General features: G+C 46.3%; 2 protein-coding genes across 2 annotated transcripts; both read left to right on the top strand.

Moving 5' to 3' along the window:
* Window positions 1-400: 400 nt before the first annotated feature.
* LOC310692023 (uncharacterized protein) lies at window positions 401-7,451 on the top strand. Its single transcript, XM_083472389.1, has 5 exons — window positions 401-1,656; window positions 3,149-3,634; window positions 3,823-3,978; window positions 4,201-4,327; window positions 4,894-7,451. The coding sequence occupies exons 2-5, from the start codon at window positions 3,233-3,235 to the stop codon at window positions 5,877-5,879; spliced, it is 1,671 nt and encodes a 556-aa protein (XP_083328515.1). The 5' UTR covers window positions 401-1,656; window positions 3,149-3,232; the 3' UTR covers window positions 5,880-7,451.
* A 3,761-nt stretch (window positions 7,452-11,212) lies between these two features.
* LOC310692015 (uncharacterized protein) lies at window positions 11,213-23,284 on the top strand. The gene is made up of 6 exons (XM_083472374.1): window positions 11,213-11,258; window positions 16,760-17,229; window positions 17,421-17,502; window positions 17,713-17,795; window positions 18,244-18,370; window positions 19,443-23,284. The coding sequence occupies exons 2-6, from the start codon at window positions 16,807-16,809 to the stop codon at window positions 20,687-20,689; spliced, it is 1,962 nt and encodes a 653-aa protein (XP_083328500.1). The 5' UTR covers window positions 11,213-11,258; window positions 16,760-16,806; the 3' UTR covers window positions 20,690-23,284.
* Window positions 23,285-25,014: the final 1,730 nt, after the last annotated feature.

The following is a 25,014-nucleotide window of genomic DNA, read 5'->3' as shown; positions in this document are numbered from 1 at the left end:
GTGTGCTTGGCTTACCAAGGGTTAAAAGGAACTGAGCTGGATTCCTAGAGAGGACAGGAAATAACAGTGGGGGAGGGGCAGGTCCTCCAGAGCAAAAGGCCCTCCCTCCCCAGTCCCTTTATTGAGCTACATAACTGGGAAACAGCGGCAAAGGCAGCTGCTTATATACATTCCTGAAAGCCTGGGCCACTCCCAGTCCCAACGTGATTGGCTGTCTAAACTTCCAAGCTGCGAATCACGACTCTGAGTTCAAGGGCCAATGGCAGAGGCCCAAGTCCTGAAATGTTCTGTGATTGGACATCATGTATCGAATCAGAACACAGGAGCTCAGAATCCTTAGTCCAGACTCGGGCAAACACAGACCAGTGAATACATAACAGGCTCCCCCCTCAAGATACACATGGCGCCCCCAAAAAACATTTTTTGGGGGGTGGGGGAGCCTGTTGGCATTTGTAGCGGTTAGAACATATTCAAAGCTGGATCAAAGCCAGGAGTTTCTGCCCAGGAATCAGAGGGGACAAGAGTAGTCTAATGATCTGTCCTTCTGGCCAGGGAGCTCTGGGAATTGTAGCGCAAGTGGAAGGCGCTGGTGGGGGAGGGTCTCCCCACAACTCTAACCACTTGGGGGGGCTGTCTCTTTCAGCCCCACCCTAGACTTGTCTCCTATAATCCTTGAATTGTAGATTTGGAAGGGCCCTCGAGGATCATCTAGTCCAGCCCACTGCAATGCCAGAGTCTCATCTACAGCATCCCTGGCAGGTGGCTGCCCGACCTCTTCTTAGAACCTTCCAAGGAAGGAGAGTCCCTTCCTCTTTCCAGCAGGGCCTCTCCTGCCTCGGATTCCTTGGATGGGGAGACCTCCAGGGCTTCTGTTCCGTCTCTAAAGATCCCCTGAACACCTGAGCGGCCTCACGTCTGAATGGGCAATCACATGTCCATCGGGAGTCTGATGGGTGGGTGGTGGGGAGAGCTTTACTTCCAACGGAAGGACAATAGAGGACTTGCTTGCATCTTGATCTCAGCATCTGAGGAGCCCTGCAGGATCAGGCCAGTGGGGTCCCCATATTGAGTCCAGCCTCCTGTTCTTCTGGAAAGCCCACCAGCAGGACTGGGGGTGGGGTGGGGGGGGAGCCCCTCTCTCCACCTGCGCTTCCTCCTTCCCAAAAACTGGGATTCAGAAGCAAGGCTGCCTTCGACTGGAGACAAACCACAAACCACCCCTGGACCTCTCTTCCTCCATGCGTTGCCCTCACCCTCTTGGCTCCCCATCTTCCAACAATCTGTGTCTCTTTATAGCGTAGGTCAGGTTTTCACTTCTATTCTTTGTTCATATTTTATGTCCAAATGCTTTCATCTGCTTAATAAATGGGAATTTATGGGCTTTATGCTTTTGTGGTTCTCATTATTCCTGTTATTAGGATAGTGCCATTAGAATGCTGTTATAATAGAATCCAGTTCTCCAGAGCAAAGGTACCTCCTTCCAAGGGTTAAAATGAAGTGCGTGTTACATTCCTAGAGAGGACCAGAAATAAATGCAGGGGGGAGCAGGTCCTCCCAAGCAGAAGCCTCCATGCCCTTTCCTGCAACCGGGTGGTTTTGGTCTCCTCTGCAAGGAGAAGGGGGCTGTTGCCTCTGCTCTGCCTCTTCTGGGATTTGGTGAGCCTCTTCTCTCTTCTTGCATGGGGCGCATTGGGGCAGGAGCTGCAGGGGAGGGTGCATGGGGGGCTGGGGGGCTGTTCGGCTCATGCAGGGGCAGATCCCCAAGTCAGGGAGCAGAGGGTCCTCCTCTTGCTAAGAGGTCAAGGACCCCTGGAAGGTGAAGTCCAGTCAAAGACAACTGGGGTGCAGCGCTCACCTCGCTTTTCAGGCCAAGGGAGCAGGCGTTTGTCCACAGAGTTTCTGGGTCATGTGGCCAGCAGGACTAAATAATAATAAAGAGTGCTTTTTTCTGGGGGGACACAGGGGGACGCATACCCCTAAACATTTTCTGAATCTAAGTTTGGCCTCACTGAGGGCAGTATTTCAATATGAGTAGGAAAATGAGAGTACCCCTAAACATTTTTTAAGGAAAAAAGGCATTGATAATAATACTAATTTATTACTTAGACCCCGCCCATCTGGCTGGGCCTCCCCAGACATTCTGGGCGATTCCCAACAGAATATTAAAAACACAATCAAACATCAAACATTAAAAACTTCCCTAAACAGGCCTGCCTTCAGATGTCTTTTGAAAGTCAGATAGTTCTGTATCTCATTGACATCTGGTGGGAGGGTGTTCCACAGGGCAGGCGCCACCACCGAGAAGGCCCTCTGCCTGGTTCTCTGTAACCTCACTTCTCACAGGGAGGGAACCGCCAAAAGGCCCTCGGAGGAGGATCGCAGTGTCCAGGCTGAACGATGGGGATGGAGACGCTTCTTCTGGGGCTTCTGGCACAATGGGACACCATGATGGAATCCAGAGCGCCCAGAAATGCTGTTTACCTTCCCGCTGCAGCAGTACCTATTTATCTACTTGCACTGGTGTCCTTTCAAACTGCTAGGTTGGCAGGAGCTGGGACACAGCAACGGGAGCTCACTCCATTATGGAGATTTTAACTGCCAACCTTATGATCAGAAAGCTCAAGAGGCTCAGTAAAGCCAGAGCGGGAGGCAAGTTCTCAGGAGGTCTGCAACTGTATTATTTACTTGGACCCATACACTTATTGCCACTTTAGGGAGGGGGTCTCTGGATCAGGGGGGAAAGTGATGAGTTTATGGATTATTTAATTTCTATACCTTTTCATATATTAGAAATATCTCTAAGCAGTGCACAAAAAACAAAAGCCAGCACAGACTACGTAAACAAAAATATTGCAAAAATACACAGTTGCAGATAAAAATGTTACATTGATACAAAGTTATTCATATAGATAGATAAATAATGTAAATCAGTGAAATTAATAAACCCCATTTATTAACCAGGTGGAAACGCTGGGACTTAAAATATAAACACACTAAAAAAAAGAAAACCTGACCTATGCAAAAAATGAATAAACACTGTTAGAGTATGGAGGGCAGAGACACATCCACATCCTCACTTAATACAGAACCTTTTTCTTCTCCTGACAGTGTGCAAATTTAATAACAGAACAATGTATTTGCTTTGTAGAATTTGCCAGCACCTCTCATTCAGAATTTGACAGGTGAAAAGGGGGATCCCTTACATTTTCTTGGAGGCTTCCCGAGAGCACAGATGGATGAGCAAGACTCAGCTGGCCCTGGAGCAGGAAGAGGTCATGGCATTGACAATGGGAGCAGTGGGGGATTCTGGGAAGGCTCTGGGCAGAAGATCCTGGGAGAGGAGGACACCCTTCACTCAGAGGCGCAGAGCCAGCAGTTCAGGCAGTTCTGCTCCCAGGAGGCCAAAGAACCCCGAGAACTTTGCAGCCAACTCTACCACCTTTGCCGTCAATGGCTGAAGCCAGAAAGGCACACGAAAGCGGAGATGCTGGACCTGGTGGTCTTGGAGCAGTTCCTGGCTGTCCTTCCAGCGGAGATGGAGAGCTGGGTGAGGGAATGCGGAGCAGAGACCAGTTCCCAGGCAGTGGCCCTGGCCGAAGGTTTCCTCCTGAGTCAGGCAGAGGAGACGAAGCAGGTGGAGAAGAAGCAGGTGAGAGAGACTTTCCTCCGGATACTCCCAAGGGGCTCCAAGGAGGGAGAAGATCCCTAAATCCCATCCTTTTTTGGGGAATGACATTGGATACCCCTCCAGTTTTTGTCCCAGCCATTCCTTTTCTAACCCATCTCCACATTCTCTATTACAAATTCTTGTTGCTCTTTCAGGAAAAGGATCTGTTGGGAGAAACGGGTCCTGATTCCTCTGAGGCAGAGAGGACTTTCCCTTTGTCTCTCGCAGGTGAAAAAAGGATGCCGGCAAGACCTCCTCCTCCATCTCTTCATCCTGGTGGAGGGGAAGCAGCGGCTGAGGAACCGGATCAGGTAGGGGGAAGGAGCCTGGGGGGAAAGAGGCTGAGGTGGGGGGCATTGGAATGCACAATTTTAAAAATTCAGTTTAGACATTAAAATAAGCACCCATAGTTAAAATGTGCAGTGAAACAAAGCCATTAAAACAGCACAACAACAAACAGCAGAAAACAATAGAACAATGTGTAGTAGATAATATTTATGCTGTCTAAAGGGATGACCTTTTTCTTCTTTCAGGGTCCAGTGTGTTTGGAAGATGTCACTGTTTGTTTCATGGCTGAGGAGTGGGCGTTGCTGGATCCTGCCCAGAGAGCTCTGCATCAGGAAGTCATGGAGGAGAATCATAGGATCTTGGCTTCTCTAGGTAAGGTTCCCTCTTGAATCATAATATTTGTTTGGAAATTCCATAAATATATCTATGTGTGAAGCCTCCCAGATTTTGACTGAGCTCAACAGCACCACCTAGAGCACCTGTGATTATAACACCCTCACAGCTCACCTTGAATGGGTGGCTATGGACTCTTTTGTCTGTGAATATTATTTCTCCATTGATTCCTTTTTAAACCATGATCTGGCTGGTTTGAACTACCATGGACTTTTTAAATATAGACTTCAGAGTGGTTAGGGAATCATAGAGTCATCTAGCCCAACCCTTTGCTTTTGCTCTGGTCTGTTTTTTGTTGACCAAAGAGATGACAGACTAGAGATGGCCCAGATTCCATGTTTGAGTCAAACAAAATCTGTCCCAGAAGAGAGCCAGTCTTGTCAAATCTTAAGTTTCCCTAAATATGTCCCTGAATGCCAGTCAACAAAGGCAGTGAACCCTGAAGTACGTCCTCCCATCTAACTCCCTTCAGTTCCTCCTCTCTCAGAAGCATCAATGAGCTTTGTTCTTTCTGAGGCTTTAACCCATTTCTCTCTTCATTGCAGGTGGAGATGGACTGGAAATTAAGAACAAGGGAGACCACGACAAAATCCCCATGGAGAAGCCATATCAATATTCGGAGTCTGGAGAGAACTTCAGTCAGAGCTCCCATTCAGTTTCCCATGAAAGAAATCCCAGTGGGAACGAACCCCGTCAGTGCTTGGAGTCTGTTAAGGGCTTTCATATAAGCACAAGCGTCTGTCGACATCAGAGAATTCACAGTGGGGAGAAACCATATCAGTGCTTGGAATGTGGAAAGGGCTTTGTCTGGAAGATAAGTTTGACTTCCCATCAAAGAATTCATAGAGGGGAGAAACCATATCCGTGCTTGGAATGTGGGAAGAGGTTCAACCAGAGAGCCCATCTCACTTCCCATCAAAAAATTCATACAGGGGAGAAACCGTATGAGTGCCTAGAATGTGGGAAGAAGTTCAGCCAAAGGACCCACCTCAGTTCGCATCGAAGAATCCATACAGGGGAGAAACCATACCAGTGCTTGGAATGTGGAAAGGGCTTCAGTCAAAGGGCCCACCTCACTATCCATGAAAGAATTCATACAGGGGAGAAACCATATCAGTGTACGGAATGTGGGAAGAGCTTCCGTAAGAGTTCCGTTCTCACTAACCATCAAAGACTCCATACGGGGGAGAAACCATATCATTGTTTGGAATGTGGGAAGAGGTTCAATGAGAAAACGAATCTAATTTCCCATGAAAGACTCCATACAGGGGAGAAACCGTATCAGTGTGTGGAATGTGGGAAGAGCTTCCGTAAGAGTACTTTTCTCACTTCCCATCAAAGAATCCATACGGGGGAGAAACCATATCAGTGTCTGGAATGCGGGAAGAAGTTCAGTCAGAAGGCCCACCTCACTTCACATCGGAGAACTCATGCAGGTGAGAAACCATATCAGTGCTTGGAATATGGAAAGAGCTTCAGTCACAGAATCTCTCTCACTTCCCACAAAGAATTCACAAGGGAGAAACTCTAGCTGTCCTTGGAATGTGGAAAGACCTTTGAAGGATCAAGTTCACTCCCCATCTAAGAAGTCACAGCGGGAAGAATCATAGGATCATGGAGTCATAGAATTGGAAGGGATTCTGATGGTTATCTAGCTGAACCCTGTGCAAAGCAGGAATCTCAACTAAACATCCATGACAGATGAGCATCCAACCTCTGCTTAAACTTTCCACTTTTCACCACCACCTGATGGAATCTGTTCCTCAGTCAGATAGATCTTACCTTCAGAAGTTCTGCCTGATGTTTAGTCAGAATCTCCTTTCTTGTAACTTTGGAGCCATTGGTTGGAGTTCTATCCTGTGGAGCAGGAGAAATCACATCTTCCATGTGACATCCCTTTAGATATTTGAAGATGCCTATCATATCTCCATGCACTCTTCTCTGTGATAAACATCCTCAGCTCCCTCAAGCATTCCTCATAAGTCTCAGTATTCAAGACTTCCCTTTTTGTGATATTATTTTCCATATAGAAAGTTACATTTGTTAATCAACAATTATATTCCAATTCAATAAAGCTAGTAAGGTAAAGGGACCCCTGACCATTAGGTCCAGTCGTGTCCGACTCTGGGGTTGCGGCGCTCATCTCGCTTTACTGGCCGAGGGAGCCGGCGTACAGCTTCTGGGTCATGTGGCCAGCATGACTAAGCCGCCTCTGGCAAACCAGAGCAGTGCACAGAAATGCCGTTTACCTTCCCGCCGGAGCGGTACCTATTAATCTACTTGCACTTTGACGTGCTTTCAAACTGCTAGGTTGGCAGGAGCAGGGACCGAGCAACGGGAGCTCACCCCATCGCGGGGATTCGAACCGCCAACCTTCTGATCGGCAAGTCCTAGGCTCTGTGGTTTAACCCACAGCACCACCCGCATCCCAATAAAACTAGTAGCTTTCCGCTTAATAATAATAATAATAATAATAATAATAATAATTTATTATTTATACCCCGCCCATCTCACTGGGTTTCCCCAGCCACTCTGGGTGGCTTCCAACAAAATATTAAAATACAGTAGTCGGTCAAACATTAAAAGCTTCCCTAAACAGGGCTGCCTTCAGATGTCTTCTAAAGTCTGGTAGTTGTTGTTCTCTTTGACATGTGATGGGAGGGCGTTCCACAGGGCGGGTGCCACTACCTGGTTCCCTGTAACTTGGCTTCTCACAGGGAGGGAACCGCCAGAAGGCCCTCAGAGCTGGACCTCAGTGTCCGGGCAGAACAGTGGGGGTGGAGACACTCCTTCAGGTCTACTGGGCTGAGGCCGTTTAGGGCTTTCAAGATCCAGTATACTACCCTGACTCTCTAATGAGACTCTTAGAAATTGTGCATGCATCTGTGTGCGCTTAAAGTTCACTTGTGGTGCTCTGGTGTTTGTACGCATGTGTAACAAAGTAATTCATATAATAAGCACAGTATAATAGTAGATTTAAGGTACTGTTAGCTAGTGAGGGGGAAAGTGTGAGTTTGGGATGTTTAGGGGGTAAGAGGTGATTGGCTGAGAGTTTGAAAAGGATTTTGAATAAAACATACAATCAGGCCTGTGGCTTATTAAACTTTGCATATTGTCTTAAATGTGTTTGTGGGAGGGCGGTGATTGGTTTGTTTCATTTTATGCTGTGAAGCATCCTGAGGTCTCTGGATGAAGGCAGTATACAAATTTAATGAATTAAATACAAAAAGTAATCATAAGCAATAAATAAAACATTTAAAAATGCAAAACCAAACTGAACAATTTCCACATAAATCGCAAGAGCTAAAAAAAGAAGAAGCCGCAAACTAGCCACACAGGTACAACTCCCTATGAAACATTCGAAATCATGCGCTTATGTATACAAAGTTATCTTGAAACCTAATTTTTAATAAATCAGTTGTGTTCCAACACGCACTTCATTCTTCACTCCTTTAGGGGTGAAGTGTTCAGGGAAGAGTTCTCTGGGGCGTTTGGTGGAAGACCCAGCTCCCAGCTGTGCCCCTTGAATGCAGTGGGGAGGGGGCGCAGGAGGGGGTGGGCGCTGCCAGAGCCCCTCTGAGCGAAGGCGGTGGCAGCCCAACACAGGGAGACGAACTAGACCTCTGCATGAGCAGAGCTCATCTAGAGCTCTTCATAAAAGCAAACCTAGCTAGACAGCAATGTCTGAGCGTCTTGCCAGACACAGGAAGGCAATTAAAGGCATAACGAATAGAGACACCTTCCAAGACGCATGGATCTCTTTCTTTAACTATGTTAATGACCAAAATCAAGACTTTGTTGTATCAACCGCTCAATATTCTTAGTGGTTACGCTAAGCCAGAAGTTTCCAGCCTTTTTGAGTCCACGGCTCCCTTCTTTCTGTGGCACCCCTGTGGGGCTCAGGAGCCCCGTTAAGTCACCCCTCTTGCCTGCAGAGCTGGCAGCCCCTCGCCCTTTTTCGAACACCCTCCCTTGTGCAGTGTCCCCTCAGCCTCCTCTCCTCCTTGGGAGTCCTCTGGACAGCCTTTGCTGCTGCCCTGGTCTCTGAGCTGCCCCAAAGAGAGGTGCCTCCCCACACTGCCCCACAGGGCCTGGGACTTGTCTGTCCATTCCTACCAGCAAGGGCTGGCTGGGCTCCCTCACCCGCTTGCTTGCTTCCTCCGAAGCTGCTTCAGCTCCTGCTAACCAGCACCCCCTGGTCTGCCCCAGAGGCACCATTCACCAGGGGAGCTTGTGACCAAGGCTTCTGCAGCAAACAGCCATGCCAGCCTTTGGGAGGCAGAGACCTGAGAGGGCATCAGAGGAGGAAGGGAGGGAAGGAAAGAAGGACAGAGGCCGGAGATGCCCGCGGCACCCCTGACCATCACTCAAGGCACCCCAAAGTGCCACGGCACACTGGTTGAGTAATATGTTTGAATGTTGAAGGCGTGTGTCTAGAGACAATGGATAAGACAAACACCATTAGATGTCCTGCTGAGTCCAGAGCCCCTCAGCATGCACCTAGTCATCTCCATAAGAGACTGAAACATTCCTTCATGATTGAGTTTTGTTGCATGGTGTGGCTCTCGCACCTCCCCTTCCTCTTCCAGGAGGGTTCTCATGTGGCTCCAGGTAAACTCACCTCCACTGTCGCTGACCAGAGTTGTGAGTTTCCTCTGAAACTTGCTGCTCAGCATGGCAAGGTATTTTCTGAACGTCTCCACTGCTTCACTTTTCTCTTTTAGAAGCACCTTGAGAAAACATCCAGAAAAATTAGACTATCTTTATTCTTCCCTAAGTGTGCCACACATATCTGCGTACACTACACTCTGGTGCTTTTCTGTTATACATGAAGCAAAAGAAGCTTTAACAACTCTTCTCAGTGATGCAACTGACGCCACTGGTTGTGGCTGGTGCCTTTTGGCTTGCCTTCGTCCCTGCAGCAAGCTGCTTGCATTGCAACTCCGCAGTGACTTTGATGTCTCTGTGGCCAAACCTTCTGTGCCAGAGTTCTGGATCTGCTTCATCCTTGACAAGCTGAAACGTTTGCAGAGCAGGGCGACCAAGACGACAAAGGGTTTGTGCGCTTGTGTGTGCCACGTTCCCAGTCTGGGGCTCTGAAAGATTTGCCTCGTAGACTGTTAATCCAATGTGCTGCTGCATACACCTGGCCATCGTTGGCCGCTTGCCATTTCCCCATTCAGAATTGTATAGGGAAACCTTTCCTATCCAAGGTGGACACACTGGGAATGTTGCAATTCAATTGTGGGGCGTACAGGGCATGATTCTCTCTTAATTGGGACTTGCAGGGGAGAAACATGGCAAACTGAATGCCTTTCTGTCAGCAAGTTGCTTTCGGAAATAATAACATGATGACTGACAATAGTCAAGATCTTGGCTGTTGCATTCACTCTGGATCTAAGATCTAAGAGTTGGAAGGGACCTAAGGGGCCATCTAGTCCAATCCCCTGCAATGCAGGAATCTCAACTAAAGAATCCCTGGCAGATGGTCATCCAACCTTTGTTTAAAAGCCTCCAGTGAAAGAGAGTCCACAACCTCCTGAGGGAGACTGTTCCCCTGGACATCCCTTGAGATACTTGAAGATGGCTTCTCTCCGTCTCCTCTTTTCCAGAAGCCTTTATTTCCAGACCCTTGATCATCTTGGTTGCCCTCCTCGGCCCATGTTCCAGCTTGTCAGCATCCTTCTTAAATTGTGGTGCCCAGTATTCCAGGTGTGGCCTGACCAGGGCAGAATAGAGTGGGACTATGACTTCCCTTGCTGACTCCTGTTCAGCTTGTGGTTCACTGAGACCCATAAATCCCTTTCACATGTAAAGCCAAGGGTCCTCCATCCTATATTAAGCCCTCCATCCTGCTTAAGTGAAGAACCAGACATTTGTCCCTATTGAGATTCATTTTGTTAGATTGGGCCCAGTTCTCCAGTCTGCTATGATCGTTTTGAATTCTGATTCTGTTTTCTATGGCATGAGCTGTCCCTCCCAGTTTGGTGTCATCTGCAAATTTGTTGAGCATCCCTAAATTCTTTCATCCATGTCATTTATAAACACTTTGAACAACAACGGGTCCTGCGGCACCCCACTTGTCACTTTTTCTAGGATGACAAGGACCCATTATGCAAAACTCTTAACTTCACATACTCACTCCTGGAATCTGGACTGGTGGAGATGGACCAGGAGTGAGACCTTGGGGGCTGTAGCAGGCAGCTCAGTGAAGCCGTAGACCCAGTGTGGGGGGGCTGTGAAAAAAGACAAACTTCACACCAGGGATCGTTAGGAAAGGAGTGGAAAATAAAACTGCAAATAGAAATCTATGGTGCGACTGCATTTGGGGCACAGTCTCCAGTTTTGGTCGCCTCTCCTCAAAAAGGATATTTGTAGAGTTGGGAAAAGTTTCAGCAAAGGGCCGCCGAAATGACCAAGGGGGTGGCCGGCTTTCCTATGTGGCGTTTGGGGATGTCTGGTTTGGAGGAAAGGCGGGTGAGAGGCAACTTGATTGACAGAATTCCGCCTGGCCTGGAGACGGCGCAGAGAGAGAGAGAGAGAGAGAGAGAGAGAGAGAGAGAGAGAGAGAGAGAGCAGCTTTTCTCCCTGTCGCCTAGCGGGGCTGCGCTGGCTTGCAAAGGGTTAAAAGGCACTAAGCTGGATTCCTAGAAAGGAGAGAGGAGATCCAGGCGGGGGGGGGGTGGGCTCCTGAGCCGAAGCCCCTCCCGGCCAAGGGCTTCTCCCGTGGCGTAGCGTGGGTTATCAGCACCCGGGGCAAGGCAAGTAATTTGCGCCCCCTAACCCGTGGATTTGCGCCCCCTAACCCTAACCCCCAGGTGTTGCGCCCGGTCCGGCCGCCCCCCCTGCACCCCCCACGCTACGCCACTGTGCTTCTCCGCACGTGCATCGGGGGTCTCTTGGGACTCCGGTGGGTCTCTGCTCTTCTTGCCTAGGGTGCAATGGGGGGAAGGGGGGCGGGTCCCAGGGCTGCAGGGGGGCAGGGAGGGCCTTCTCAGCCCATGCACGGGGGGGGCAGGGAGCAGAGGGTCCTGCCCCCTTCCTTCTCTCCTGGGGGGCTCCTTCTGCAAGGGGGGGGCAGCTGTCTCCCTGCCCCTTCTGGCCTCTGGTGAGTCTCTCCTCTCTTCTTGCAAAGGGTGCAATGGGGAGAAGGGGGGCAGAGGGAGGGCCGCTCAGTTCATGCAGCAGGGGGGTCCCCAAGTCCGGGGGGGGGCAAGGAGGCTCCTGCCCCTTCCTCTCTGCAAAGCCCGGGGGGGCGAGCTCGCTGGACGCCTGCGGCTCTTCTTCCTTGGCCCTTTGGCGGGGGGGGGGGGGCTGCAAAGAAACCCAGTTCAAAGCATGGATCATCTGGGGGGGGTTGTCGCCCAGCAGAAACATTACAATGTACGCAAAAAATATATAGGAAAACCTGACCTATGCAAGAAAGAAAGAAAGTTTGTGGGAAGATGGAGGGCAGAGAAGAGCAAGCGCTTCTTGGTGCGGTGCAGAGTCGAGCCTGCGGAACTCCCCGCCCCAGGAGGCGAGGCTGGGACCAGGGCAGGGAGGAGGAGGAGGAGAGGCTCCTGGGGGCTTCATCCTCGAGGGCTGAGCTCTTGTCTCCCCAGAGATGCTGCTGAGTCCCAGTTGCTGGGGGGGGCTTCCCATTCAGGCCCCAGTGGGAAGGGGGGGGGAGTCCAGAGGGGCCCAATGGCCTCATCCTGCAGGCCTCCTCTCCTGCTCCGATGCTGAGCTCCTCAGTTGGAGTGAAGCTTCCTTACCACCACTTGTGAATCAGACAAGGGAGTCATCGGGACTCCAGGCTGACACTCATGTGCCCATTCAGACATGCAGCCGCTCAGGTGTTCAGGGGATCTTTAGGACTGAACAGAGAGCCCTGCTGAGAAGCCCTGGAGGTCTCCCCAGCCAAGGAAACTGCGGCAGGAGAGGCCCTGCTGGAAAGAGGAGCAGGATCCCCTGGGAAGACTCTCTCAGGGATGCTTGAGTTGAGATCCCTGCATCGCAGCGGGTTGGGCTGGATGACCCTCAGGAGCCCCTTCCAAACCTACAGCTCTCTGACCCCAGAGCCATTGGAGGATGGAAGTTTTGAGATGTTTATTTATATGTTGGAAGTCTCCCAGAGTGGCTGGGGGAACCCACTCAAATGGGTGGGGTATAAATAGTAGAATAATCATAATAATGGAATAGGAGGGTCCTATATTCATTAGAGAAATGTTGGAGGGTAGGCAGTCAATCTTCTTTTGAAACATCTGGACTTTGAACAATCTTTTCGCGTTATTAAAAGTCATCCTGCCTTTGCTCTGCTAAGTACCGTATTTTTTGCTCTACAAGACTCACTTTTTCCCTCCTAAAAAGTAAGGGGAAATGTGTGTGCGTCTTATGGAGCGAATGCAGGCTGCGCGGCTATCCCAGAAGCCAGAACAGCAAGAGGGATTGCTGCTTTCACTGTGCAGTGATCCCTCTTGCTGTTCTGGCTTCTGAGATTCAGAATTATTTTTTTCTTGTTTTCCTCCTCCAAAAACTTGGTGCATCTTGTGGTCTGGTGCGTCTTATAGAGCGAAAAATACAGTACTTTGCAGCCTGGAAATGGTGGTGGTGATGATAATTCTTCAATAATAATAATAATAATAATAATAATAATAATTCCACTGCATCATTTTTTCTTTTTTAATATTTTCTTTTAAAGATTTTTTGTTTGCATTCATACCAATATAACAAAACAATATATTTTGGAGGTTCTTGACCCCTGGACTTCCCCCTCCCCCTCCGCATTATGTTCTCTGTGCTCGGCTGAGGGGCCTGTGGCTCAGATACTCATGCCTGTGGCTGGGGAATTTAAGGCCTACTCCTGGTTCCTGCATTTAATAATAATAATAATAATAATAATAATAATAATAATAATAATAATAATTATACCCCACCTGTCTGAGTCGGTTTCCCCAGCCACTCTGGGCGACTTCTTCTGCTGGGCTAAGTCATTACCTAAAAGTATTTGCCCATCTATCTCTTCCCAGACTCCTCTTGGGGGGTTATTGGTTTTTGTTGTTTTTATTATATATTTTGTGTTTTTAATATTGTGATTTTATGTTGTGAGCACCCTGAGACCTGTGGGTATAGGATGGTATACAAATTAAACAAATTAATTTGATCAGCAAAGTGTTGAATTGAGCCTCATCATAATCCTACATATTTTTATTTATGTGTTTGTAAGTTGTCCCTGCAGCTATGAATGAAAACAAATAAAGGCACTAGAGGACTAATCTGCATAGTATTATTATTATTTTAAAATCCGAAGTTCACCAGCTAAGAAACTGGTTTCTCTGGTGGCAGATAGAAAAATTAAGTATAACTTGTCTTTGCATCCTTGATGGAACTGTCCTCTTAAACAAAATCTGCGCCGACATTTAAAAAAACCGCACCAGAGTTTCTGATCTCTGCTAGGCAGCTTCCAAATGTAAGAATTATCAGATTAAAGGCATCTGTATTCACTTGTGTGAATGTGGGTTCAGGCAGACACAAGTGGGAATAGATAAACAGCCCAAAGGCACCCTAATTCCTGTCATTTCATAAAATGAAAATCAATTAAATGAATAATTAAATAATAATAATAGTTCCTGCCTCCTTCGCCTCAGCCTCCAGGCCGCCATTTCCCTGCCAGATTCTGGCCTCTCTTTGCACCATCTTGGCCTGGATTCAAGTCCCCTCAGATCCCTCAATCCCCTCAGCCCCTCCTGGGCTGCCATTATTATTATTTATTATTATTATTATTATTATTAATTGCATTTATAGTCCTCCCCATAACTCTCTCTCTCCCCGGCCGGCTCTGCTCCGCTTGACCAGCGTCTCTGAAGTGATTTCCCTTTTCTCCCCTTTCCAAGTCCTTTCAAGACCAAAGAGAAAGGCTTCTTCTTCTTCTTCTTCTTCTTCTTCTTCTTCTTCTTCTTCTTGCCTGCCTTTTCCCGCCTGGTCTCTGGGAATTCCCCCTTTTCCCCCCTGAGGGAATCCATTTCTCCCTTCTCTGCCTTCATCTCCGGGCGGAGGGACATTTCTTTTTAGGTCTCACTTTCTGCATCTTCCGCAGGAGTGTTGCCTCACAATCTTGGACGTTTTCTCTTCTCTTTTTCCTGGTCCCCCTTTTTCCCGCCAACTGAATCTCTTTCCTTCCAAGCCTGAGCTTCTCTGTCAGGTTTGGCTTTCCTCCATTTTGTCTCCTGACTGAAATTCCCTCAGAGGTTTCTCCCTCCGTTTCTGCTTCCCTTCAGGAGTCCTGGCTCACGGCGGGGCCTTCTCCTCACAGAACTCTCTTTCCCTCACAAAAAAAGAGACCACTTTCTTTCTTTTTTTAATATTTATTAAGGATTTTAAACATTAAATTCACATATAACACAATACAAAACACAAAAAAACAACAGAAAAGAAACAACAAAGGTAACATATGAAAACAAACACACCACAAAATCAAATGTTCTACATCCATCTTTTCTTAAGCTTTTGGACTTCCTCACATCTCCCATTTCTGTGTTCCCAATTGTAGAATTATGAACAGCAATTTATCACCTTATTTCAACACTTATTTTGTAGTTTTCAAATATTATGTCCCCGACTTTAAGCATTATTATCAAATAGTTAAATACTTAATTTAGACATAATGTTATTCCAAAGTTTATCTTATATCTCAGATCTTACTTATTCTCATATTTCTTTCAACTAAGTTGCTGGTGCCATGTTGATTTCAGTCCTGCATCCTTCTTAGCATTCATACAATTTACAATGTTTTTGTAAATAGTCTTTAAACTTCTTCCAGTCCTCTTCCACTGCCTCTTCTCCCAGGTCTCGGACTCTGTCAGTCATTTCAGCCAGTTCCATGTAGTCTATCAGTTGCGTCTGCCATTCTTCCACGGTGGGCAAATCTTGGGTCTTCCAGTGTTTTGCGATGAGTATTCTTGCTGCTGTTGTCGCATACATAAAAAATGTTCGATCCTTCTTTAACACCCTCTGACCAACAATACCCAAAAGGAAGGCCTCTGGTTTCTTAGAGAAGGTATACTTAAATACCTTTTTCAATTCATTATATATCATTTCCCAGAAGGCCTTAACCCTAGGGCAGGTCCACCAGAGGTGAAAAAGAGACCACTTTCTGCAGTAATTCATTCTCCTCCTGAGTTAGACTTCCTGTCACGACTCTTCCACCAGTTGAGGCAAACCCTCCAACTCTCTATGACTCCTAGAGATATAGATATATATTTAACCACCACAGGTTCTCTCTTGGGTTTTGTGTGAGGGAAAGCTTAGATGCTTGGAGACTCAGGGAGACGTTGAATGGATAAGAAAGGTTTGATTTACAAAACCAAGTTGGTAAAACAAAGAAGGGTCAGGAGTTGTGTCCTTTCAGGAAACAGTGAACTTCTTCATGACACGAAACCTAAAGAGCTTGCAGGCCTTAAAACAAAGAAGTAAATGCACAGCTTTTCTTTTCAGGTTCCTAGAAGAGGAGGTGAAATGCTTCCCTCGGTTCCTCTTTCCTCCCTCTCATTCCTTTCCTCAGTTATGAGGGAAATCCTTTGGACGCAGCACAGCTTCCTTCTCTGCGGAAAACGGGGGCTCCCTTTCCCTCACTTCTCCTCTCTCTTGGCAATCCCACTCCTCAGGGGTGTCCAAATAGCAGCGCATATCTGGCTCTGCAAAGGTTAAGCTGTGTAACTACTACTACTACTATTAATAGTAATAATAATAATTTATAACCCATGCTTTCCCTTAAGTTCCCAGGGAAGAGGACACCATTAAAATACAATTTTAAAAGCCATTTAAAACAAGTTGCAGTGACAGAAAGAAACTGAGTTGTGCTTTATTTGCTTTTTAGCACTTTCCCGCCCACAGGACCCTAGTCTCATGCATGTGGCCCTCAGGGGCTTGGCCAGATCAGGATCTGGCCCTCAGAACAAGAAAAAGGGATCCCACCCCAGGAGTCTGTCTGGAGATGTTGGAGATGCAAAGTGCTAGAAGCAGAAATGTGCCCTGGGAGGGAGAGCAACTCTTGAGGAGCCCAGGATGAGGACCCTCAAGAGAGACGAGTGTCCACACTTGGAACAAATGATTCCCTTCTCCATCACTGTTCTGCTTCTATCCCTGGGCTGAAAACACCGAGAGGCAGGAGCCACCAGGCTCATTCGTCTGCCAAAAATCTCTTCCGTTGCCTCCACATTTGGCCTGGTCACTTTCCTTCCAGGAGGGCAAGAGGATTTCTTCTTCTTCTCCTTTCTTCTTCCTTTCCTTCTTAAATAAAGCTCAGAGTCTGGCCTGTGATGTAGTCATACTCTGGTTCCTAGCAAGACTCATCCACACTTGCTCAGAGAACCTTTCTATTCTCCTGACAGCGCGTCAATTTTATAACAGAACAATATATTTCCTTTGTAGAGTTTGCCAGCACCTCTAATTGAGACAGGCAGAACTTGGCCAAAGAAATGATGGATTCCTTCCTAAAGATGGATGAACAAGACTCAGCTGGCTCTGGAGCAGGAAGAGGCCATGCTATGGAAACTGGGAGCAGTGGGGGATTCTGGGAAAGCTCTGGGCAGAAGATCCTGGGAGAGGAGGACACCCTTCGCTCAGAGGTGCAGAGCCAGCAGTTCAGGCAGTTCTGCTCCCAGGAGGCCAAAGGACCCCGAGAACTTTGCAGCCAACTCTACCACCTTTGCCACCTGTGGCTGAAGCCAGAAAGGCACACGAAAGCTGAGATGCTGGACCTGGTGATCTTGGAGCAGTTCCTGGCTGTCCTTCCGCCGGAGATGGGGAGCTGGGTGAGGGAATGCGGAGCAGAGACCAGTTCCCAGGCAGTGGCCCTGGCCGAAGGTTTCCTCCTGAGTCAGGCGGAGGAGAGGAAGCAGGTGAGAGAGACGTTCCTCTGGATGCTCCCAAGGGGCTCCAACAGGAGGGAGAAGATCCCTAAATCCCATCCTTTTTTTTTGCCCCAGCCATTCCTTCTCAAACCCATCTCCAGATTCTCTAATTGCTCATCCTTTTCCCTTTTTTAACCATTCTCTACATTCTCTATTACAAATTCTTGTTGCTCTTTCAGGAAAGGGATCTCTTGGCAGAAACGGGACCAGATTCCTCTGAGGCAGAGAGGACTTCGTTGGACACCAGAGAGAAGCCGCTGGGTAAGGAGAAAGGAAGTTTTTCTTCTTTTGATTCCATTCTGTTGATTCTGAAACTAATCTTTTGGGAGAAGCCACTTGGGGCCAAGAACCCAAAGGAGATGAGATCTATTTGAACATAACTAAAATATGAAATGGGGACAAACTCCCAAATGCACCTCTGAGAGAAGCATCCTGCACTCCGGTCTCCCCACTTCCCTTTGTCTCTCGCAGGTGAAAGAAGGATGCCGGCAAGACCTCCTCCTCCATCTCTTCCTCCTGGTGGAGGGGAAGCAGCGGCTGAGGAACCGGATCAGGTGCGGGGAAGGAGCCGGGGGGGAGGAAGGATGAGGGGTGAGACAGAACAAATCTCTCCCCTCCGCATTGCTTCTGTCAAAGCTGCCCTTAACAAAGGCTGAAAATGCCATTAATGAAGGGTTATGCTCTGAGGATAATGAGTTGCCAATTCACCTTAACGCTGAATGTCGTTAGTATTATTTCTTACAAATTGTTTTTAGGACATCTGGATAGTCTTTTCATTCCAGAACAAAACTTAGGGAGAGGAGAGAGGGATTCTTCCATTTGGCAAACTGGAACACAGACATATTGATCTGAATAAAACAACATGGAGTTCAATAAAATAAGCACCAATAATCAGAATGTGCGGCAGACCAATCCGATTAGAACAACCCAGGCAGGAAGCAAAAGAGCAACGTGCAGGAAATGATTTTTATGCTGCCTAAGAGAAGGATATTTTTCTTTCAGAGCTCAGTTTCTTTTGAAGATGTTGCTGTTTGTTTCACGGCTGAGGAGTGGGCGTTGCTGGATCCTGCCCAGAGAGCTCTGCATAAGGAAGTCATGGAGGAGACTTGTAGGACCATGATCTCTCTGGGTAAAGTTCCCTCTTGGGTCATCATATCTGCTTTGGAATTCAATAGATATTTCTCTGGGACAAACCTCCCATATTTGGATGGATCCCAACGTTGCCACCTAGAGCACCTGGGATTCTCACACCCCCACAGCTCACCTTGAATGGAGGCCTGGGGACTGTTTTGTCTGTGGATATTGTTCCTCTGCTTCTCTCTTTTTGCACAAGGATCAGGATGTGGACAGGCTTTCTGATTGTTTTGAAACAATCAGTTGTTCCATATCCAGTTCTAAACTGTAGCTTCTGGCTTAGGAACAGCTTTCTTTCTTTCTTTCTTTCTTTCTTTCTTTCTTTCTTTCTTTCTTTCTTTCCTTCCTTCCTTCCTTCCTTCCTTCCTTCCTTCCTTCCTTCCTTCCTTCCTTCCTTCCTTCCTTTCTTTCTTTCTTTCTTTCTTTCTTTCTTTCTTTCTTCCCTTCATACAGTTGTAAAGCTATGGACTTTTCTTCATCTACTGCTGACTCAGGTTTTTCCCCAACAGATTCTGTCCATTCTCTCATCTGCAGTCTCTCAAACCTCTCCAACCATTCTGCACATTTCGTCTCTTAGCTGTTGGTTATGACATATAAAAAATCAAAAGGCATTCATTGTTATTTTTGCTATGATTTACTAATTATGATCTATTAGTTCTCCTCCCTTGACTGTCTCTGCTTCTCTGCACTTTATTTCACATAGAAAAAACAAACCGAGAACAGAGATTTACAAACAGTGTAGCTTTGAAGCTAAAGGCAAAGTTTCAGAACTATATATTCATTTTAATCTTTTGAAATCAGCAGTACTTAGTTTTGAGCTTTTTTGAGATATTTTCCAGACCCATTTAGAATTCTGTCATTACCCAGTAGTTTAATTCTCCCCTGCACCCTAGGTAATTGGTAGAGAATCCAATTCATATTCAAAAAGACTTCTGACCTTGCAGATGGAGTTGGTTTGATGATTGAGTCAAAGAAATTTCATCCCAAACAAGAACAAGCTTTTTGAATCTGAATTTCCCATAAATATTTCTTTCTTAGGCTCTGATTTGTTCCTCTCTTCATTGCAGTTGATGATGAATCAGAAATTAAGAACAAGGGACAACACAACAAAATCCACACAGTGGAGAAGCCATATCAAGATTTGGAGTGTGGGGAAAACTTCAGTCAGAGCTCCCATGCCACTTCCCATCAAAGAAATCCTATTGGGAAGAAACCCTATCCGTGTTTGGAGTGTGGAAAAAGCTTCAGTGACAGCAGCAATCTCGCTTCCCATCAAAGAATTCATACAGGGGAGAAACCATTTCAGTGCTTGTTATGTGGAAAGAGCTTCAATCACAGCTCACATCTCAAAGCCCATAAAAGAATTCATACGGGAGAGAAGCCATATCAGTGCTTGGAATGTGGGAAGAGCTTCAGTCAGAGCAGCCCTCTCACTTCTCATTTAAGAATTCATACAGGGGAGAAACCATATCAATGTTTGGAGTGTGGAAAGAGTTTCAGTAGGAAGAATAGTCTTACTTCCCATCAAAGAACTCATACAGGAGAGAAACCATATCAGTGCTTGGAATGTGAGAAGTGCTTTACTACAAGAAGTGACTTTCATCAACATAAGAGAATTCACAGTGGGGAGAAACCATATCAGTGCTTGGAATGTGGGAAGAGCTTCAGTCAGAGGGCCAATCTTACGTCCCATCAAAGAATTCATACAGGGGAGAAACCATACCATTGTTTGGAATGTGGGAAGAGCTTCAGTCGCAGCTCTTATCTCACTTCCCATCGAATAATTCATAGATGGGAGAAACCATATCAGTGCTTGGAATGTGGAAAATATTTCACTACAAGCAGATACTTCCGTCTACATCAGAGGATTCACAGTGGTGAAAAACCATATCAGTGCTTGGAATGTGGAAAGTTCTTCACTACAAGCAGATACTTCCATCGACATCGGAGTATTCACAGCGGAGAGAAACCATACCAGTGTGTGGAATGTGGAAAGAGCTTTTCCAGGAAGGACAGTCTCACTTCTCATCAAAGAATTCATACAGGGGAGAAGCCGTATCAGTGCTTGGAATGCACAAAGTGCTTTGCTGCAAGAAAAGAGTTATGGCGACATAAGAGAATTCACACTGGGGGAAACCATTTCAATGCCAAGAGTGCGGAAAGAGATTCACCTTCAAGCGAACTCTCACTTCCCATCAAAGAATTCACACAGGGAGAAACCATATCAGTGCTTGGAATGTGGAAAGAGCTGGAAGGAAATCTCACTTCCCATGAAAGAACTCACAGCGGGGGAAATCCTGGAATTATAGAATAGTAGCTTTGGGAGGAATCTTGAGGGTCATCTAGTCTAACCAACTGCAACACATCTTCTTGATGTTTAGTCAGAATCTCCTTTCTTGTTCTGTTCTTGTGGGGTCACATGGTTCTTCACCTCCTTTTCAATCATGAGAATAACTGAGAGTTAGGTTAGGCTCCCCAAGGTCTCCCAGTGAGCTTCATGGCCAAGGAGGGATTTGAACCCAGGTCTCCCAGGGTGTAGTCGAATCCTGTAGGCCAGGGGTGGCCAACTTCCAAGAGACTGCGATCTACTCACAGATTTAAAAACTGGCAGTGATCTACCCCCATTTTTAGGGGTTCAGGTCAAAGCCCCATTTTTAGGGGGGTTGGTTAGCTTTTTTGGGGGAGGGGGTGCAACATTTTTACATTATTTTGGGGTCAAAGAGGAACAGTAGCTCACCGAAGGATGACATCGGGGCAGGGCAAGGTAGCGATCAACAACGATCTACCAAAACCTCGCGATCGACCTGTTGGACATCCCTGCTCTAGGCAATATACTACACTGGCTCTCCCATGAGACTCTTAGAAATTGTTTGTGCATGTCTGGTGTTTGTATTTAAAGTTGTATACTCCTCTAGCAAAGTAATTTATGTAATAAAAGTAAATCAACTAATATATTATAATAGATTTAAGGTAATATTAGCTGGGGGGAGGGGCAGTTGATTGGCTGAGAGTTTGGAAGTGTGTTTAAGTAAGTACAACTTAACAATCAGGCCTTTGGCCAATTAAATGTTATCCTTTTAAGTCTCTTTGTGGGAGGAGAATATTGGTATGTTTCGTTTTTGTTTTTATTATGTACCATATTTTTCGCTCCATAAGGCGCACCTAGTTTTTAGAGGAGGAAAACACGAAAAAAAATATTTTGAATCAAATGTTGTACTAAACTATTTAAAGCAGCAAAGCGGGCGGCTCCTGTCCGCTTTGCTCCTTTAAAGCGAGCCTCAGAGGAGGGAAGGAAGGGGAACCATGGCTTATCTAAGTCCAGTTAATAATGCTGAGCCTGACTTTATATGCATCTCAAAGCCCTTGACATATATACATTATAATGACAGGCCGAGATAGGCCTCCTGCAGAGGAGCAGGGGAGGGAGCCATCATAGCTCAATGGGGAGAGCATGGAGAAGATCCCAAGTTCAGTCCTTGAAAGCTTCTCTGGGTAGGGCTGAGGGTGGGTATCCTGAAGCCCAGGTGAGCCTCTGCCCATCAGTGAAGACAAAACTGAGCTCAGTGGGCTCAGGGGTCCTGACGTGGTACAGGGAAGGTCCCTCTGTTCCTGTTTAAATTAGCCTTTTCTTCAGAACCATGAGGACTACAATCTTAGTTTTTTAAAAAAGGGAACAGCTGTAACCTCAGTGGCTTTGCATACAGAACACCACACGTTCAATCCCCGGCTTCTCCAGGCCTGAAACCCTGGCAAACGTCTGCCAGTCAGTGTTGCCATTACTAAGCTAGATGGAGTAGTGGGTCCGACTCCTTATAAGGCAGCTTCCTAGGTTCCCATTTTTGCTTCAAATCTGAGTGTGAGGCTTGCTGTCATGTTTAGTGTGGGGAGGATGGTTCTTTGCCCATCTGGAAGACAACTGTGTCACCTCCCACCACCCTCTTGAAGGTGCTTTTACAGCTCAGGGAAAAGGGCAGGCAGCCACAGCATCTGTAGACTGTAGCATCCTGAATTAAGGGAGGGAGGGATTCCCCTTGCAGCCAAAGGATTGTCTGAGGCCACCACGGGAGCCCGGGAGGAGGGAATCCGCTGCAGCCACTTCCCTCCTCCGTGGTTGCTTTGAAGCAGGAAAGTTGGAGAGGAGCTGCTTCCACCTGCTTACATGCTTTACGGGTGTAAGCAGCTCCCTTCCCACTTTGCCAGAAAACAGGGAATTGTGGTTACGTCCTCAACAGAAGCTGAGTACTGTGCATTAGTAGAACTATGTAACAAAATGAAATATTATGTACAGATCCTCAATGACTTAGGTGTGAAATATAATTATCCAGTACACGTGGGGGAGGGTAATTAAGTAGTAATCTCATTGGTGGGTTCTGAGCAGTTTAAAGGCAAAACAAAACATATTGAAATTAAATATCAGAATGTAAAATAAAATGTGAAAGAAAACCTGATAATGTTGAAGTATTGTGCAAGTAAGCAAAACACTGCAGACATTTTTTACAAAACCTGTCACGTCCGAAAAACACGCAGAACTGGTCACAATGCTGGGAATTGTATTACATGATATGTGAATATGTTTGTATATGTTTCATAATCCTGTATCTGTTTCTGTTCGAATGAGAAGGGGTGTTAGGAATACATTCTTTAAAGAAACAGATAAGGTTCCTTTAAGTTAAAAAAGCATTACAGCAGTTTCTTCAATGTGTGGCAGTGCCAGCTTCACTGGAGTCAGCTGGAGATGCAGTTAAAAGGAGAAGCTGTGAGTTTGCAATTTGAGGCAGGATTGTTTATCATAAGATTAAAAGTATACCATGCCAATGAAGGAGAAGAACTGTAAATAGTTTTGTAAATAGTAGCAACTAACATGTTTGTAGTAGCTGAAAATGTTTGCATAAAGTAATTCTTCACTGTGCATTTGAGTGTGCCTGCAGTTCTGTCGTCTGCCGCCAGGGAAACTCTGCTAGAGCTTTGGGAAGCAGTTATAGTCAGTAACCTCTAATACCCTGTTCGATCATAATATACATTTTGAAATTCCATACATAAATCTCTATGTGATGAAGCTCCCAGATTTTGATAGAGCTCAACAGCACACCTTCGGCCCCAGGGATTCAAATCCCCCCACAGCACACTTTGCATGGATGTTTGTAAAGGCTGTTTGCTAAACACAATAAACCAAACGGACTCACTTTGCATGGAGGGCCATCTACTGATTTGTTGTGAATATGCTTCCTCCAGTTATGCCTTTTTAAACAAGGATCAGGCTGGTCCAAACTGCCCAGTCCTTTTTAAGATGTGGGCTTCAGAGTGGTTAGGGAAATGGAAGTAGCTTCTGGCAGATTTTTTTATTTTGGCTGTGTGTTTCTGGTTGACCCAAAAAGATGGCTGGCATAAGAGGTGGAGCAAATTTCATAGCTGGGCCAAACAAAATCCATCCCAGAAAATAGGTTTTTCAAATCTCAGGTTGCCATAAAGATGTCCCTGAATGCCTGTCAACAAAGGCAATGAACCCTGAAGTAACACCCTCTGATCTAACTCCTCTCAGTTCTTCCTCTCACAAGCGTTAATGAGCATTTTTCAATAATTGGCAGCTTCATATCTTCCTGACGCTCTGATTCATCTCTCATTTCATTGCAGCTGGTGATAAATTGGAAATTGAGAGCAAAGGAAACCATGAAAAAATCTACATGAGGAAGCCATATGAATATTCAGAGAGTGGAGCGAACTTCACTCAGAGCTCCCATTCTACTTCTGATAAAAGAAATCCCTTTGGGATGAAACCATTTAAGTGCCTGGAATGTGGAAAGAGCTTCACCCACAAGGAAAGTCTCACTTCCCACCAAATAATTAATAAAGGGCAGAAACTATCCTTAGAATGCACGATGGGCTTTACTGCAAGAAGAGTGCTTCTGTGACATCAGAGAATTCACAATGGGGGAAAACCATTTCAATGCCAAGAGTGCAGAAAGAGCTTCACCTTGAAGCAAACACTCACTTCCTATCAAAGAATTCATATGACGGAGAAACCCTAATAGTGCTTGAAATGTGGAAAAAGCTTCACCTGGAATGAAAGTTTCACTTCCCATCAAATAACTTGCAGCAGGGAATGTAATAGAATTATAAGATTGTAGTATTGGAAGGGATGCTGAGGATCATCTAATCCAATCCCTGGCAATGTTGTGATGTAGTGCCTGGTCCTCAAGGTTGCCCAGTGATCTTCATGGCTGAGAAGGGAAGCCAGATTTAAAATTATATTATGAGGCGTACTATCTCTGCTGGCTAAAGGAATGGATAACATTGAAAAGTACAGATATTTTAGACCTGGAAGGTCACAATAATAGATTTGGAATAGATTTGGATTGCATGCATATTTATATGAGAAGACCAAAGACATTTTATTTGTAAAACCTAATAAAAAATACTTATAAAAAAGAGAATGGATTTTAATACTACTACTAAGGTAAAGGTAAAGAACCCCATGGCAGTTAAGTCAGTTGACTATGGGCTTGTGGCGCTCATCTCGCTTTCAGGCTGAGGGAGCCGGCGTTTGTCCACAGATAGCCAGGATGACTAAACTGCTTCTGGCACAATGGAACACCGTGGCGGAAACCAGAGTGCACGGAAATGCCATTTAACTTCCCGCCA

The sequence above is a fragment of the Podarcis liolepis genome (assembly GCF_965112155.1).
Source record: "Podarcis liolepis genome assembly, chromosome: 13".
In the NCBI taxonomy this organism is placed as follows: Eukaryota; Metazoa; Chordata; class Lepidosauria; order Squamata; family Lacertidae; genus Podarcis; species Podarcis liolepis.
This window is presented reverse-complemented; position numbering and strand designations above follow the sequence as displayed.